This window comes from Vigna umbellata, chromosome 2 (assembly GCF_029865625.1).
Source record: "Vigna umbellata cultivar VRB3 chromosome 2, Vumbellata_1.0, whole genome shotgun sequence".
NCBI lineage: Eukaryota > Viridiplantae > Streptophyta > Magnoliopsida > Fabales > Fabaceae > Vigna > Vigna umbellata.
Window position 1 is genome coordinate 20,818,471 of NC_142166.1, and position 15,030 is coordinate 20,833,500.

The following is a 15,030-nucleotide window of genomic DNA, read 5'->3' on the forward strand; positions in this document are numbered from 1 at the left end:
GTAGGAAAATTTAATCTTCATAGTTATATCTGGATAGACTTAGTAAAAATACATGAATCTTCATCTTATGTCTTTAAATGAATCAGTTCCACCTTTTTCTCTTTTCTGGCCACACTGCCTGATACCTTGCACTTACATAATCAATTATTAAAATAATTTAAGTATCATAGGGTACTCAACAGATAGATAACACGTTTCTGCGATTTATTTCGTAGAGGAGAAATTTGGGTGGCGGAAGGGTAAAAGGAAGCGACGATGACTGAGGTGGGAAGTGTCTAGAAGGAAAGACCTAGATAAAGTAATTAATAAAAAGGACCAAAAAGTTTTGACCTACGGAGGGATGCGATATTGGACCGACAATAAGAAAATTTATTTCCAATTTATCTGTTACCTATAAATATTTTTAAGAATATATTTTATAGATTTTTAAAATAAAATTTAAATAAAATTAATTTTTTTTATAAAATATAATATAAATTAAAATTTAATTTTAATTAAATTTAAATTAATTACAAATTAATTTTAATTTTAATTAAATTAAATTTAATAAAATATAAATTAAATATTTATTTTTATTTTTTTAAAATAATAAATATTTATAATTACACGTAATATAATATTTATTCCTAACCTTTTTTATAAACAAGTTTTGAAATACTCATTACTAATAAATTCCTGCAAAATATGATGAATTTTATAACATACATCCGCGCCACCAATATTTTTAACATTCGTGGATGCATAACACTCAAAGCCAAGAGAAACGTAAGAGGAAAACAATTTTCAACGGGTGCACGCATAAGAAACGCCACCAACTCTGTCCGAGTCTAACGAAATTACTAATATACTAATCAAACACAACAAAATGGCCATCACCACCATTCTCTTCTCTCAATCTCTAACACCTAATCGCCAAACCCAAACTCTGCAACAAACCTTTGGACTTCACGCAAAGCAGTTTCACAAGGTGAACTTCGAACACCGATTCTCACTTCTCTCTCTTTCTTCTTTTAATCATACCAATAGCAATAGTTCTTCCTAGCTCATGCGTAACCCCTAACCTAACCTCGTTGATTCTCGTGAATCGATTTCGGCATTACGTTGTCGATTTTAGTTTGCGATTCACGATGCTATGAATTCGATGCAATTGTTTCGGTTTTGGAATTCTCGATTCTGCCGGTTTTTCCTTTTTCTTTTCTTTATTGAAAATCGTTGTGATTTTAGCTTCGACCTTAGGTTATAGATATTTTTATCATTGTTGACCTGTGAATGATGGACTTGTTATGTGTGCTTGCTTAGACAGAATAGTTGTGTAACATGCGTTTGGATTTAATTTCACTAATTCGTTCTGTGTTAGTAGCAGATGCACTTAAGTTTTATACTGCTGTTCGTCTCATCGTTTTACTAATGATTTTTCTGGTAATTAGTGATGTACGTGACCGCTGTGTCTGCTGGAATGTTTTGTTATTTAACCAGAATTTGATTATGATTTGGAAATCATTGGTAGGAAATCATCATAAGTTTGATTTGAGAAAAAAACATATTCAATTAATACTTACTGGGCACCAGAATATATGCTAATGATATTTGTTTCCTTGTGATATTTTACTATTGACAATCAACGGTTATTGTTTCTGGTGCTGTGGTTTTTGCTTTAATTCAATTTAGTCCCATCTTTTTACCTCCATTGTCTATTATTATTTACTTATCTGGATATTGGTGCAAGTAGGCCTGTAATTATGGGAAATACAGAGTCAATATCTGAAGATAATTTTTACCAACATGGCCCTTATTATGCTGGGAGTTCAGTGAATAATAGCTATCAGCAGCCATCTACTTATACTGGGAGTTCGGAGAATACTACCTATCATGAATCATCTTATGATGGGGATTATTCGAATACTAGCTATAATCAACTCTCTACTTATGCTAGGAGCTCAGAAAACAGTCGTCATCAGAAAAAGAAGCAACCCACATATATAGCTGATCATTTCAGCTCATTGGATCAGGTCAGCACTGCTAATTTTGCATGGTGAATTTAGAGAGGATATGAAAGATGAATCTAAGCGATATAAGGGTAATCACTATTTATGAATTAGTTTGACTGTGTCTGCGTCGTGTTCCCCTTAGATGAACTATTTGTGTAGATAAACTATGTGTAGTAGCATCGTGCTTATATGAGATATATTTCAGGTTGTTTCTGCTCTTAGAGAAGCTGGTCTGGAATCTTCAAATTTAATTCTTGCTATTGACTTCACCAAAAGCAATGAGTGGACAGGTTGTTCCTTTGGAATCTGAAATCATTATTATACATGTATATATGTAGGCACATATAGGAAAGTCTCACCTTGGTAATTGCAGGCAAGCACTCCTTTCATCGAAAAAGCCTTCATCATATCGGAAACAGTCCTAATCCATATGAGCAAGCTATCTCCATCATTGGTCGTACTTTGTCTTCCTTTGATGAAGACAATCTGATACCATGTTTTGGATTTGGTGATGGTGAGTATCCCTTTTTGACTTTCGATGAATTTTGTGTTTTCTCTTCTGTTGATTCCAAATAATTTACTATTGTAGCTTCTACACATGATCAGAATGTGTTCAGTTTTTATGAAGACAATAGATTTTGTCATGGTTTTGAGGAAGTACTTGCACGCTACAGCGAGATTGTTCCATACTTAAAACTATCAGGTTTGTTTACAACATTCTATTCCCTGCTGACTAGATTTTACAATTTTATTACAAGTATCTGACATATATTTGACTTTTAGAGAGAGAGAGAGAGAGAAGGGAGGAAAAGCCTTATGATTTATTGTATATGACTAAACATATCATAAGTTTAAAATTTTACTTTCCTCTTCTTTGTTTCAACCTTGAGCTCATTTACATAGTTAGGATAGACATATTTAAGGCATTATTCACTTTGACATTTTGAATCATTTCAGTTTTTTCTTTAAAACGGGTTTCACTTTGACATCTTTAATCTTAACTTTTATGTAAATTGATATTTTTTGACACAGGGGAGGGAGAAGAGAAACGTGTGTGTGTGTGTTTTAAATTAAGGTGGCGGTTGTATATTAAGAGAGTTAATTTTAAACATGGATGGACCATTTTGAATCATATTAAGATAAAGAATTATTAAATTGAACCTTTTAATAGATAAGGGACCAAATTGAATAAAACATAAAAGATGAATAACCATTTGCATAATTTAGCCAAGAGGAAACATTCCCTTGGAGAGAGGACGCGTGTATACAAGGGATTTAACTATTAGACTTCCCTAATTTATAGGTCCAACATCATTTGCCCCTGTGATCGACGCAGCAATTGACATTGTGGAAAGAAACAACGGTCAATATCATGTTCTTGTCATTATTGCTGATGGACAGGTTTTATCAATTTTTTTCCCATTTTATTTCTTTTCATGTTACGATTGAATTGTTTTCCCTACTTCTCTCTTTGTTTTTCTAGAACGTCTTTTTGTTTTTTAAGGTTACCAGAAATCCAGATACACCACATGGTAGGCTTAGTCCACAAGAAGAAGCAACCATTAGTTCCATCATTGGTGCAAGGTAGAGCAACTCCTTTTTCAACCTTTTGTTGTTTATGTATCTGTCCTAAATGTGGGATATTCTGATTATCAGTCACTATCCTCTCTCGATTATATTGGTTGGCGTTGGAGATGGACCATGGGATGAGATGAAGCACTTTGATGATAACATTACTGAGCGAGTATTTGACAACTTTCAGGTAGTTGATAGCACCTGAAAATTCAATATTGTCTCCTTTTATGTTAACATAGCTTTGATAAGTTGGAGCAGATATAAGATGGATTGGAGTTTGGCACCACATTCATGAAGTTGATAGTACAATTCTGAAACAAACATCAGAGATCTGTAATAAATTGGATATTAGAGAAAGAAATGTTTTATGAAGTTGTCATCTTGGTCGAGACAGACAATTTAGAGATCTATTGTCATTAAATTAATAAACCACAAGTTTCAATATAACTACCAAGCCAAATGTCTGAAATGGAGCGAAAAGTACATCGGAGTATGATTGTGATAAAGATGTATCATTTTTCACTTATTCGACATTTTAAATTTTCTGTCTAAACATTCTCTATAAATCTGTCCCGATTTGAATCAATAGTTTATTAGGGGAGGGTAGTGCTTCTTGAAAAAAATTGCAATTTACATAAATAAAAAAGGAGACACGTCTCCTATATTTTAGGTTGAGAACATTTTAATTCTTAGATGTTGATAGCAACAACCAAACCTTTTCCCACTGGCAGGAATTGGTTATATAGACCAAACAATGTCAGATCAATATTTTACCATTTTTTCCTATGAACATAAAATATTTGAGCTAAGTATTTGGTAACTGAAATTGTTGTATAAACTAATCTTAAAATTAATAGATTCTATTGCAGTTCCAATTCCAACTACAAGCTTTTAATTTGATGCTCTATGAATTGTTCAGTGAAAATAATTGGTATGTGAACTGGTGGTGATCAGTTTGGAAGTAAAATGAGTGATTGATAACAAGCGATGGAAATTTTTCATGCTTCATATTTTGAAAAACCATTCTTAATTCCAGTTTCATGGATTTCTTTTTCCCCTTCTTATATTGATGAATGGATTGTCTAATTTGTTTGCTTTTTTATTCCTTCAGTTTGTGAATTTCACAAAAATCATGTCCGAGAATATTGAAGCATCAAAGAAGGAAGCAGCATTTGCACTAGCTGCCCTTATGGAAATTCCATTTCAGTACCGGGCAGCCCAAAATATACAACTTACTGAGTAAGCCATGAACTCAAAGTATAATAATTCTATGTTATAGTCTAGGATCTCTGACTTTTAATTTCGTCTGATCCAGTGGAGAATCAGTTCTTCGTCAGCATAGAAGGCCTCTCCCTCCACCTAATGAAGTAATAGATCATGATAATGCACGCATGGCTATTCCTCACATGGCAAATTTGGAATCAGTTGAACCATCGGCTCCAGCTGGTATTGAACCAGTATGTTCCTTGCTCTTCCGTCATTAACTTTGTATTGCATAGATTAATGTTGAGAATACTATAAGCTTACGAGATTAATTAATTTTCCTTTTTTCAAGGTATGCCCCATTTGTCTTAACAACCCGAAGGACATGGCTTTTGGATGTGGTCACACAGTAAGTCTTTTTAATAAACCTATTTTGTTTAATGCCAATTTCAACGTGCCCTAGAGTTTTTTTTATCTGTATGTAAAGTGGCGAATTAAATTTATTTGCCCTCTATTTATGATGTAGACTTGCAAGGAGTGTGGTTCAACATTATCTTCATGCCCGATGTGCCGGAAGCAAATTACAACTCGCCTGAGATTGTACACTTGAGTCAAGAAGCTTATACCGTATGTATATTACCCCATGGATGATACATTAAAATATGATAACCCTTCCTTTCTTACTATTTGAAGTCAAGATTGAGATGTACAGAGATTTTGGGTATAAAATTCCTTAACAAAATTCTCATTAAATGTATGAAACAAAAAAAAATGGATCAAAAGTTAAGTTTCAAATTTTGAAACTCTTTCCTTCTAGTTTGAAATCATGTAAATGTTGTAAATTTTCACCATATGTAGTTTATTGAAACTTTCTCCAGTTATTGGAGTACATGTTGACAAATACATATTACATTTATTTATTTAGAACTGAAATCACATGTATTTTAGAAGGTTTGAAAACAATTTAGAAATCTTTTCGTATTAGTGCTAGATGCTGGTTGCATAGGTTAGACAATCTACATAGTGTTGAATACTTAAGGATTTTCAAAAAGTGTTTAGAAACCCAGTAAAAAGATATCAGAGAAAACTTGTTTTTATACTAGCTCATTCTGATTGAGTTATATCTAGTTCTCCTTTAAGTACTATTAGAAGGTTCTATTATTTTTAAAAAGATAAAAACAGAGTATTATTTTTGGTTTACTATGAGTATAACCATTCATGGTATAAATTAGTCCAATTGACTATTATGTCTAACTTTCTCTAAGTTAAATAATCAAGTGCTTTAAATCATTTTTTATTATCAAAAACTAAAAGCGTTTTTTAAAATAGGTACAAATGGATAAGCTCTCTTAGAGAGGATTTAAAACATACAAAGTTAATCTAAATCCTTGTTATAAAAAGCTTTCTTTTTCAAAGAGTTAAACGGCATAAGAGGATGATAGCGTAAGAGTATATGTAAATTAGTTGTTATGATTCTTGTATTCTTCTTAGGCGTACAAATTGTCCCACCCTTCGTAGAAATAGTTGTTGTAGCATTTGTAGTCAATAACAAATGCAATGGTTGTGATGGTCACTATAACTTCCTTTCTAAGCACCTTGGAGGTCAGACAGTCATTGTTGTGCAACTCGACATTTGTCTATAATTTCCTTATAAGTTTTGAAAGGACTAGAGTATCTTACTCAAAGTACTCGGTTAGGCCGCACAGTGGATGTCGATGGGGTGAGAACATTAAAGCCATAACTGTGAAGCTCTTTCAGGTCAACCTAATGTTCCAAGAAAAGCTTTATTGGCTTATCTAGGGTATCATTGATCACATGTCTCCTCTTAGCCTAAGAGTAGACTTCTTTGAGAAAGATGGTGACTTGTTCTTCGAAAGACATGGTTGTAGAGAGGTTTAGGGTTTCTTGTTTGCCGAGATAGAGGTTTCGGTTTGGAAGATGAGAAGTTTTTGCGCGGAGGAAGTTACTAAGAGCAAGTGAAGTTTGCACAAGAAGTAACAATTATTTGTAGGAAAAAGTAATCTGTCTTGGGAAAAGAGAACGAGTAGGTGAAGCAAAAACATCAATTCTCATTTAACGCTTACCATATTGTTTTTGGCTCAATGCTAATTAGACGTAATGTAATGCATGACGACATATCCTTTAGACGATAAGTATTTAGACGATACATCTTAGCATGACGTCTCTAGACGATATGTCTTAGATGCTTAATCCTAAAGGCTATACGATATATGTGATAAATATGTTGATTTAAATCATTCATTTATGAGTTCATACCCAAAAGCGTCCTTAGACGTATCAGTCTTTCTTTCACAAGGGGTTATGTAAATATATTAGCAAATTGATGATTTATGTTTATATATTGTAAATCAATAGAATGATGTTTGATTTCATATAAAATGATGTTTGATTTCAATATGTTTAACAAAAGAATGCAAAATAGGATTTTTTTTTTATAAACAATAACATCATTATCACAGAATATAGAGATTTTACTCTCGTAGATGTCGTAGTCTTCCAGCTGATTCTAAGGAAATCTTGATGCGGTAGTTTAGTATTATGAGTGGTGCAAATACTCAAGGAAATTTAGGTGTGGTAGTTTAGTACCGAGAGTGGTGGGAATACTCAAAGAAAATCTAGGTGTGATAGTCTATTACCAAGAATGATGCGAATACTCAAACCAGGAGTGGTGAGAATATTTAATTTTAATCGTGTGAAGATTATAGTGGAACTCTCTCAGGACGAGACTAGACGTAGCTTAGTTGGAATGAACCAATATAAAATAATTGTGCATTTATCTCTTCTCTTACTTAAATGTTTCTTTTATAAAAACCTGCAGTTGTGTTTTCATCTTTAAACACACGAAATCTCCAAGCTAAACAATTACTCTTCAGCTAAGGAAGCTCTTACAAAACTCTACAGTGCGCATTCTAAGTAGCACGACAAAAGTAACTATTTTTTACTAGTTATAAGCTTTTATAAGATACTTGACCACGTGCTATATCAGAACGGTTGTGAAAAAAAAAATTTCCATTATCACTATTCAATCCCCCTTCCCCCTCTCTTCTAGTGTTTTTCAAGTACTTCAATTGGTATCAAAGCTAACTTCGCGGGGTTAGTTCTTAACAGGACTAAAGGAAACGATCCTGGAGATGAAAAACGAAGGATACACCATCAATCATCCTCCCCTATTCAAGGGTGAAAAGTTCCACTACTAGAAGCAAAGAATGATAGCATTCTTTGAATAATTTCACATTGACATGTTGGATGATCGGTGTCGCACCCGAGTCAAATTTAATGTGCAATAAGAATGCATTATAGACTAGGAAGTGACTCCTAGGTCGTCTCTCAAGGACCAAATGTGGTTCGAGAATTAGGTTAAACACGTCTCTCTTTAGAACATAAATGTAAGAGACAAGATACACATCATATTTACAAAAACAAAACAAGAAGAGGAACCAACTAGCCAATTCATAAGAATCCCCAAGAAGACCACACTTGCTTCCAAAACACTTCCAAAGCTCCAAAATTCCCTAAGGTTAAGGTAAACATGGTTTTTAACTTAGGGCTAGTGTATGAGCTTCAAAACAAAGAAATGAGGAAAGTATAGGCTCAAAAGGGTTATCAAAGGATCAAAACAAGGTAGGCTTATTTGGCTAGAGAGGCTCAAGAACAAAACTGCCTTTATCACATCCAAACATGCATATAAATGAAGAATTATCAAAAAATTCAAGCCAAGGATGTGTGCAAGCAATCAAGAGACATATCACACAAGAAAGAACATAAAGTGGCTCAAATCTCGCACAGGGTAATTCTCACAATCAAATCAACCTCTCAAACATCATAATCATCTTTCTAAGCAAAGAAAAACAAGGATTTCAAGCCAAGTATCAATCACGTGAAGGAAAGGACAAATCTACAACTTAAACAAAATCCAGAAAGGAAGAGAAACATGCAAAAATGTACACATACACAACAAAAACAACCTAGAAAAGAAAAATTTTAACAACGAAAACAAAAACAAACAAAGAAAAATTAGAATCTCCCCCAATAGACTACACTTAAACTACACAATGTCCTCAGTGTGTCATAGACAATAAGATCAGAAATCAGAACAGTGAACAAATCATGGACAAGTGTGATGAACAAATATTTGATCCTTAGCAACGATGCCAAAAACTTGTTAAACCCTCGGCAAGTGTAACCGAATCGTATCAAGTAATCAACCTGGTAAGACCAAGTATCGTTCTCCCAAAGGACTCACAGCCTAAACAATTGTGTGGTTTGTTTATTAGCTAAGACTTGTAAAATCGATTGATTAAGATTTAGATGCAAATACTCAAAAGTATATATGTATGCATGAATTGATCAATGGTAAGAAGAAACAAAACGTGAATTGAAATATATGGATGATTATGTTGTTGAGGTTTATCAATTTTATCCTTATCTACTCTCATGTATTCAAGAATTCATCTTTCTTCATTAATTATTAATGCCACTTTCTAAATTACCTTAAACCCGATGTGTCGGCGAAGAAAACCTAATCATAATCACTAGTTTACAATGTCTTGTCTCCCTAGAAATTAATCATGCATTATAGTGAACAGAAGCTTAAAAGCAACCAACCATCATACTCCTATGTCTAGGTTTATACTACTATTGGGAGAGATTCCCCAGATCTAGATTTTCTCGTATGTGTCCATATCAACAAAATCAATGATCATGACATCGAATGAGTTAAACAATGCATGCTTTGAGCAAAGAGGAAAAATCCTAACAATTAATGAAAGAAAGCATGTATCTTAAAGAAGATTTTGAAGAACAAATTCCATACATGAGAGTTTCAAAAGGATTACATTGATTCCCCAACAACAATAAAGGTTTAGTTCACCATATTCATGGTGAAACTAGATGAAATACAATGAAAGAGTGAAAAGATAGAACCCTAGAAAGTGAGAAAGGAGCCTTAGCATCCAAAATCCTCGTCCAAGGGGTGAAAGAGTGTGTTTCTGCTTCGTCCCAGCCAAAGATACTTGACCTAGGTTAACTAAACCTTATAAAATATTCTAAAATTTACAGAAAAGTGAGCCCAAGCCCATCAGAATGCCGCTCAGCGATAAGTGCGTGATTTCTATTATGCCCCTCAGCTGCAGTTTTGCCCCTCAACGGTGACTGCGGGTCTTCAAAGTGCCGCTCAGCGGTAAATGACGTTGAGTGGTACTTGTAACTTCTTCCTTTTTTGCACTTTTTCTTCCTTTTTTGAATCCAACTCTTAGCTCCTTCACTTCTTTCACTCAATTCATCTCAAAAACTTGCAAAAACAAGGAAATCAAGCATAAAACTTGTCCAACTCTCTTATTTCCAAAAACATAAGCAAAAGCATGATTCCAAGCTAGTTTCTAAGTCATAAAGGTTGTTTTTTATATCAATTTTAAATATAAAAATAACAGTTTTTCAACTGTTATCACAACCCCAAACTTAGAACTTTGTTTGTCCTCAAGCAAACAAGATGTAACTCAATCTTCTACCAATCCATACAATGGTTCACCATATTCAAAATTCCTTCTTCCAAGACAAGTAAATACTCAAATTAGTTCTTCACAAAGACTTCAATCAAGATGTGCACATGTTGTAGTGTTCACACAATTGCATAATATCCAACAAATGCTATTTTCATGAATGATCAATCAACTAAGCATAGATGTTCTTATGTGTTCATGGAATATTTTCTCACTAGATAAAGTGTTTCACTCAAACACAAAAGTGTATAAGAGGTATTCACTCATCCACTCTACTATCACAATGTCACATGAATTAACTTTCCTTTCATTTAACCACAATAAAAAATACTCACAAGCAAGCATCGTCACAAGGACTTTTCTATGGATTATAATGTGGCTGGCTAACAAGAAAATTGGTTTTTCTGAGTCACAAAACCCTTGAGTTAAGAGAATCATCTAAACACAATCATTCTAAATTATTCCCAACTTTCTTTTTCATTAAGCTTTTCTTTTCCTTTTTCTTTTTCTTTTCACATGCTTAACTTTTAGCTCAATGCTTTTTATTTTTCCTTTCTAAACTTCCCAACAACCCCAAACTTGAACATTTATCAATACCGCAAAATGTCTTCAACTTAACTCAAGGTAAAGCTTTTCAAGGAGGGTTTTCTATCTTGTTCAAGGTTACGGGTTCAAAGGATAGAACATACAATGTTCTCTTTTAGTTGGGTTAAATTCATGCATTTGGCTAACAAAAAGGATTACCAACAAATGGCCTTGATCATATGATGCAAACAAGCAAATAATTCAATCATAGAAAACCTAGGCAAAGTCATTCATGCTTTCAGAGTAATAGCATTCAATCACAACAACTCTGGAGTTCAAAACCTCACATATAAGCTCATTCACATTCCACATACACATCCTGCTTAGCATCATAATCACAATCACAACATCATGCATTTGTTCACAAAGCTTGTGAACCACTTGTATATCAACATATAATGTGCACATTCTCAACATCAATCAAGATCAAAGCATCATCAAGCATTACTTATCGCACAAAAGTCACAAGATAACCATCATAACATATAAAGATTCAAATTGAGTACATCAACCATATTCTACTTAACAAAAGCAAATAAGTTCAACAATACAAAACAAAAGATAGAAAAGATCCTGCTCTAGTGCTGATAACATCCATCAGTAAATGCTATCTCAGCTCCTCATCAGCCTGTGCTGTCATCTGTATCTTCCTCCTCTTCATCATCTTCAACATCCTCAAATGCGTCATCATCATCATCATCATCTTCATCTTCCTCCATAGCTGAAGCTTGAGCTGCTCCAGCTTTACTACCCTGTGCATTCTCCTTTGGTCATGCCACCACATTATGAACTCGTCCATAGTCCACCTGTGTACTTGGGGTGTTGCATACATCCCAATGATCATCTCAGTAGTGGCCACCTGCCCTCTGTGGATGGACTACATCTGGGCATCTATAAGAGACATATACATGTCCCTCATCTGAAATGGCTCTGCCTCATGAGTCTCTGTAGATGCTTGACTCTGCGCTGGTCCTCTCCTTCTATGAGAACGGCGTGGTGGAACTGGCTGAGCTGCCTCCTCACCTCCAAAGTACTGCCTATAATAGGCCTTATCAATGTCTTTCCTCGGCCTCTCAAATGGTGGAGCAAAGATGTTCACTCCAGCTATCTCACACAGGTGCGTAATCAAGGAGGGATGCCCTAAAGGTGCCTTGTTGTTCATAGTGTCGGCACACACCTGTATCTCATTGGCTATCACCTGGCCAATGTTAATGCTCATATTTCTGAGCATACGATAGAGAAGAAGTGCCCTGTTGACAGTGATGTCTGAAACATGGGAGCACGACTGAATGTTGGCATGAGAGAATAACATCCAATACTTTGCCAGAGGAGTTAAATCAGTCCTCCTAATGTTCACCACTGCACCATTTTTGTTCCTCTGGAAGTGTCCTGCAGGTACACATAAAACACTCTCCACATCATCAAAATCAGTTCCTTCCTCCATATAGAGAGCGAACTGACACTGCTCACCAGCCCATTCAGTACCTAAAAATATGCTAATCGAGTCAGGATCATACCGAATGGCGTGGCCTTTAACATAGCTTAGGTAATCATCAGCAGGATGATCACCCAACCTCCTGGCATTGGTGTAAAATTCTTTCACCACTACTATGTTAGTTGGTGTAGGGTATGTGGCTAATGTCCTCCAATTTCTGCTCATCAGTTGCTCACCAAACTGTGGAGCAAAGTTAGGAATCAGTCCAACTTTCCTTTCCATCAGGAGTCTCCTATCTTGGACAATCTTAAAATACTTCTTATGCTTGTGAGAAAGGAACCTGCTAGAATGGATGTGTTATGGTTCCTTATCCTTTCTCTTGGAAGTTATAGTCTTGAATCTTTTGCTTGAAGAAGAGGCCATCCCTACATCAAACACAAATCACAAAACCACAAAACATGTTGTTAACCATTAGTAAACCATAAACATCGTCCCAAAACCATGCCAAACCACTGCTTAGGGCAAACAGAACCCCTCAGCGCAACCTGCAAGCAAACCAGCAAGCAAAAGAGCCTTAAAAGCACCTCTGCAAGAATTCGTGCTCAGCGGAAATTTCCATGAGCGGCGATTCTTCAGATTTTTCAAAACTCAATTTTAACCCTTCCTAACTCCACCCACATGCAATCTTTCTAGTTCCAGACCCAAATCAAACATTTTAATCGGTTCAAACAACAATTAACTCATCAAATTATGCATAAAAATCAAAATCCCTAAAGAATCATGCTTAAACTACAATGTTCAAATCAATTCATGCATTCAAGAACCCTAGAATTAAAATTGCTTGAACTTACTTGGGTGGAGATGCTAGATAAATGGAAAATGCTTTAGGAATTTGAAGAAAACAGTCCCCCAATTGCAGTGCTCTCACTAAACCCCAAACTTGGATGGAACCCTAGTGAGAAAGTGAGTGAAATTGAGGTTTTTGTAAAGGGGAAAGAGGAAAAATGGAGAGAACACTTAGAAAATTTCTTGAGAGTGTGTGAGAAGAGTGAGATCTGAAAATAGAACCAAAACCGCACCCTAGGGTATAAAAATACCTAAACGGGCCTAATCCCACTAAGGGCAAATAGTCCAACCCAAGTCTGCAGTGATACTGCTCAGCGGAAATTTTCGCTGAGCGGCACTTGCGTGACTTGCTTTCCTTCTTCCTAGCTTGCCCTAGGTGCCTTATACTCATGCCCCTCACTCACTCCATGTAATTAATTTCTCACTTCACTCAAACATTCAATCCTATCAGGCAACTAAAGCAGAATCAAAACAAATAACAAAGATATAATGAATCAACTGGGTTGCCTCCCAGGTAGCGCTTGTTTAACGTCACGAGCCTGACCCAAAATTCACCAACACCCATCAGTAGGTGCAAATCTTTCTTACCAACACCCATCAGTAGGTGTAACCAACCTATTTAATAAACCTGGTATCCTTCAGTAGATGCTTAACCACCTAGCATCCATCAATAAATGTTATACCCAAAAATTTTAACATAAAAATAATATCCAGAGTTTATAAAATTACATCATCAAAATCAACAATAAAATAAGAATTAATGTTTTGAAACCACTGGGGTGCCTCCTAGAAAGCGCTCTTTTAACGTCATTAGCTTGACCCAATAAAGTTCAAGTTTCATCTTCCATGTTGGTGTTCATCTTTTTATCATCACACCAACTCATCAACTGCTTTCGATCCACCTCTTTGACTCTTCTCGAATGTGGAGATTCTATCTCTATCACTCCATTCTCTTCATAGTCTTTCACAACCCACAACTTGTTCTTGAATCTTACATGTTTACCAAGTTTGGGTTGTGCTTGCATCAAGTCATCATGAATCGTCCTTCCTTTGCCATCTTTTTCTTCTTCCCTAACCTGAAACAAGAAACAATTTTTACCTTTAAAGTCCGGCTTTGCATCTTTAGGACTAGTCATGGGTACATCTTGACATGTAGCTTTATGACTAGCCTCTTTCTTTGTCATCTGCTGCTCTTCTTTGAAGACATCAACAACCACCCTTTCTTCTTAGTCTTGAAGTACCACTATTCCTTCATCTACGTCAATGATGACCTTAGCCATTTTCATAAACGGTCTTTCAAGAATAATGGGTCTCCTTTCATCCTCCATCTTTATCACCACAAAGTCCACCAAGAATTGTAGTTTGCCTACACAAACCATAACATCTTCTGCTATACCATAAGGATTCATTGAAGATCCATCCGCTATTAGCAAAGTCATGTTTGTTGGCTTGATGTCAAATTCATCAATTTGCTCAAGTAAAGATAAAGGCATTAGATTGACACTTGACCCTAAATCAAGTAGGGCTTTCCTTACCTTTTTCCTCCCTATGACGCAAGGAATGGTGAAACTTCCTGTATCTTTCACTTTTGAAGGGAATGATCTCTTCTTAGCAACTTTGCACTCATTAATCTCCTCCTCTATATATCTTTTTCTTTTGGAGATTTGATTCATATGATTTACCTGAGCTGAAAATTGTTGCCATGCTTCATTCACAAGTAGATCAACATCCATTTGATTAAAGATATCTGTACAAAGCCCTTTCTTGTCTCTTTTTCTTTATTCTCTCATAATCTGTTGGAAAAGGAAGAATATTTTCAATTTTTTTTCTTTTCTTTCTTCTTTTCTTTTCCCCTTTTCTCTTTTATCTCATCCTTTCC

The 15,030-nt window shown here is 35.1% G+C and overlaps 1 protein-coding gene across 2 annotated transcripts; it reads left to right on the forward strand.

Moving 5' to 3' along the window:
* Window positions 1-735: 735 nt before the first annotated feature.
* On the forward strand, window positions 736-5,643 carry LOC124841979 (E3 ubiquitin-protein ligase RGLG3-like). 2 transcript variants are annotated; one of them, XM_047318365.2, is made up of 12 exons: window positions 736-967; window positions 1,730-2,009; window positions 2,194-2,278; window positions 2,362-2,502; window positions 2,578-2,691; window positions 3,292-3,389; window positions 3,493-3,572; window positions 3,645-3,750; window positions 4,675-4,802; window positions 4,879-5,020; window positions 5,119-5,175; window positions 5,293-5,643. In XM_047318365.2, the coding sequence occupies exons 2-12, from the start codon at window positions 1,740-1,742 to the stop codon at window positions 5,374-5,376; spliced, it is 1,305 nt and encodes a 434-aa protein (XP_047174321.2). In that variant the 5' UTR covers window positions 736-967; window positions 1,730-1,739; the 3' UTR covers window positions 5,377-5,643. The 2 variants fall into 2 exon arrangements, with proteins under 2 accessions (XP_047174321.2, XP_087962531.1); XM_088106405.1 differs by lacking the exons at window positions 736-967; window positions 1,730-2,009 and adding an exon at window positions 2,028-2,077.
* Window positions 5,644-15,030: the final 9,387 nt, after the last annotated feature.

Coding starts and splice junctions, on each gene's coding strand:
- LOC124841979 (XM_047318365.2), top strand. CDS start 1,740: ATGGGAAATACAGAGTCAATATCTGAAGATAATTTTTACCAACATGGC. Junction 2,503..2,577: donor ATGTTTTGGATTTGGTGATG/GTGAGTATCCCT, acceptor TTACTATTGTAG/CTTCTACACATGATCAGAAT. Junction 3,573..3,644: donor AGTTCCATCATTGGTGCAAG/GTAGAGCAACTC, acceptor TCTGATTATCAG/TCACTATCCTCTCTCGATTA.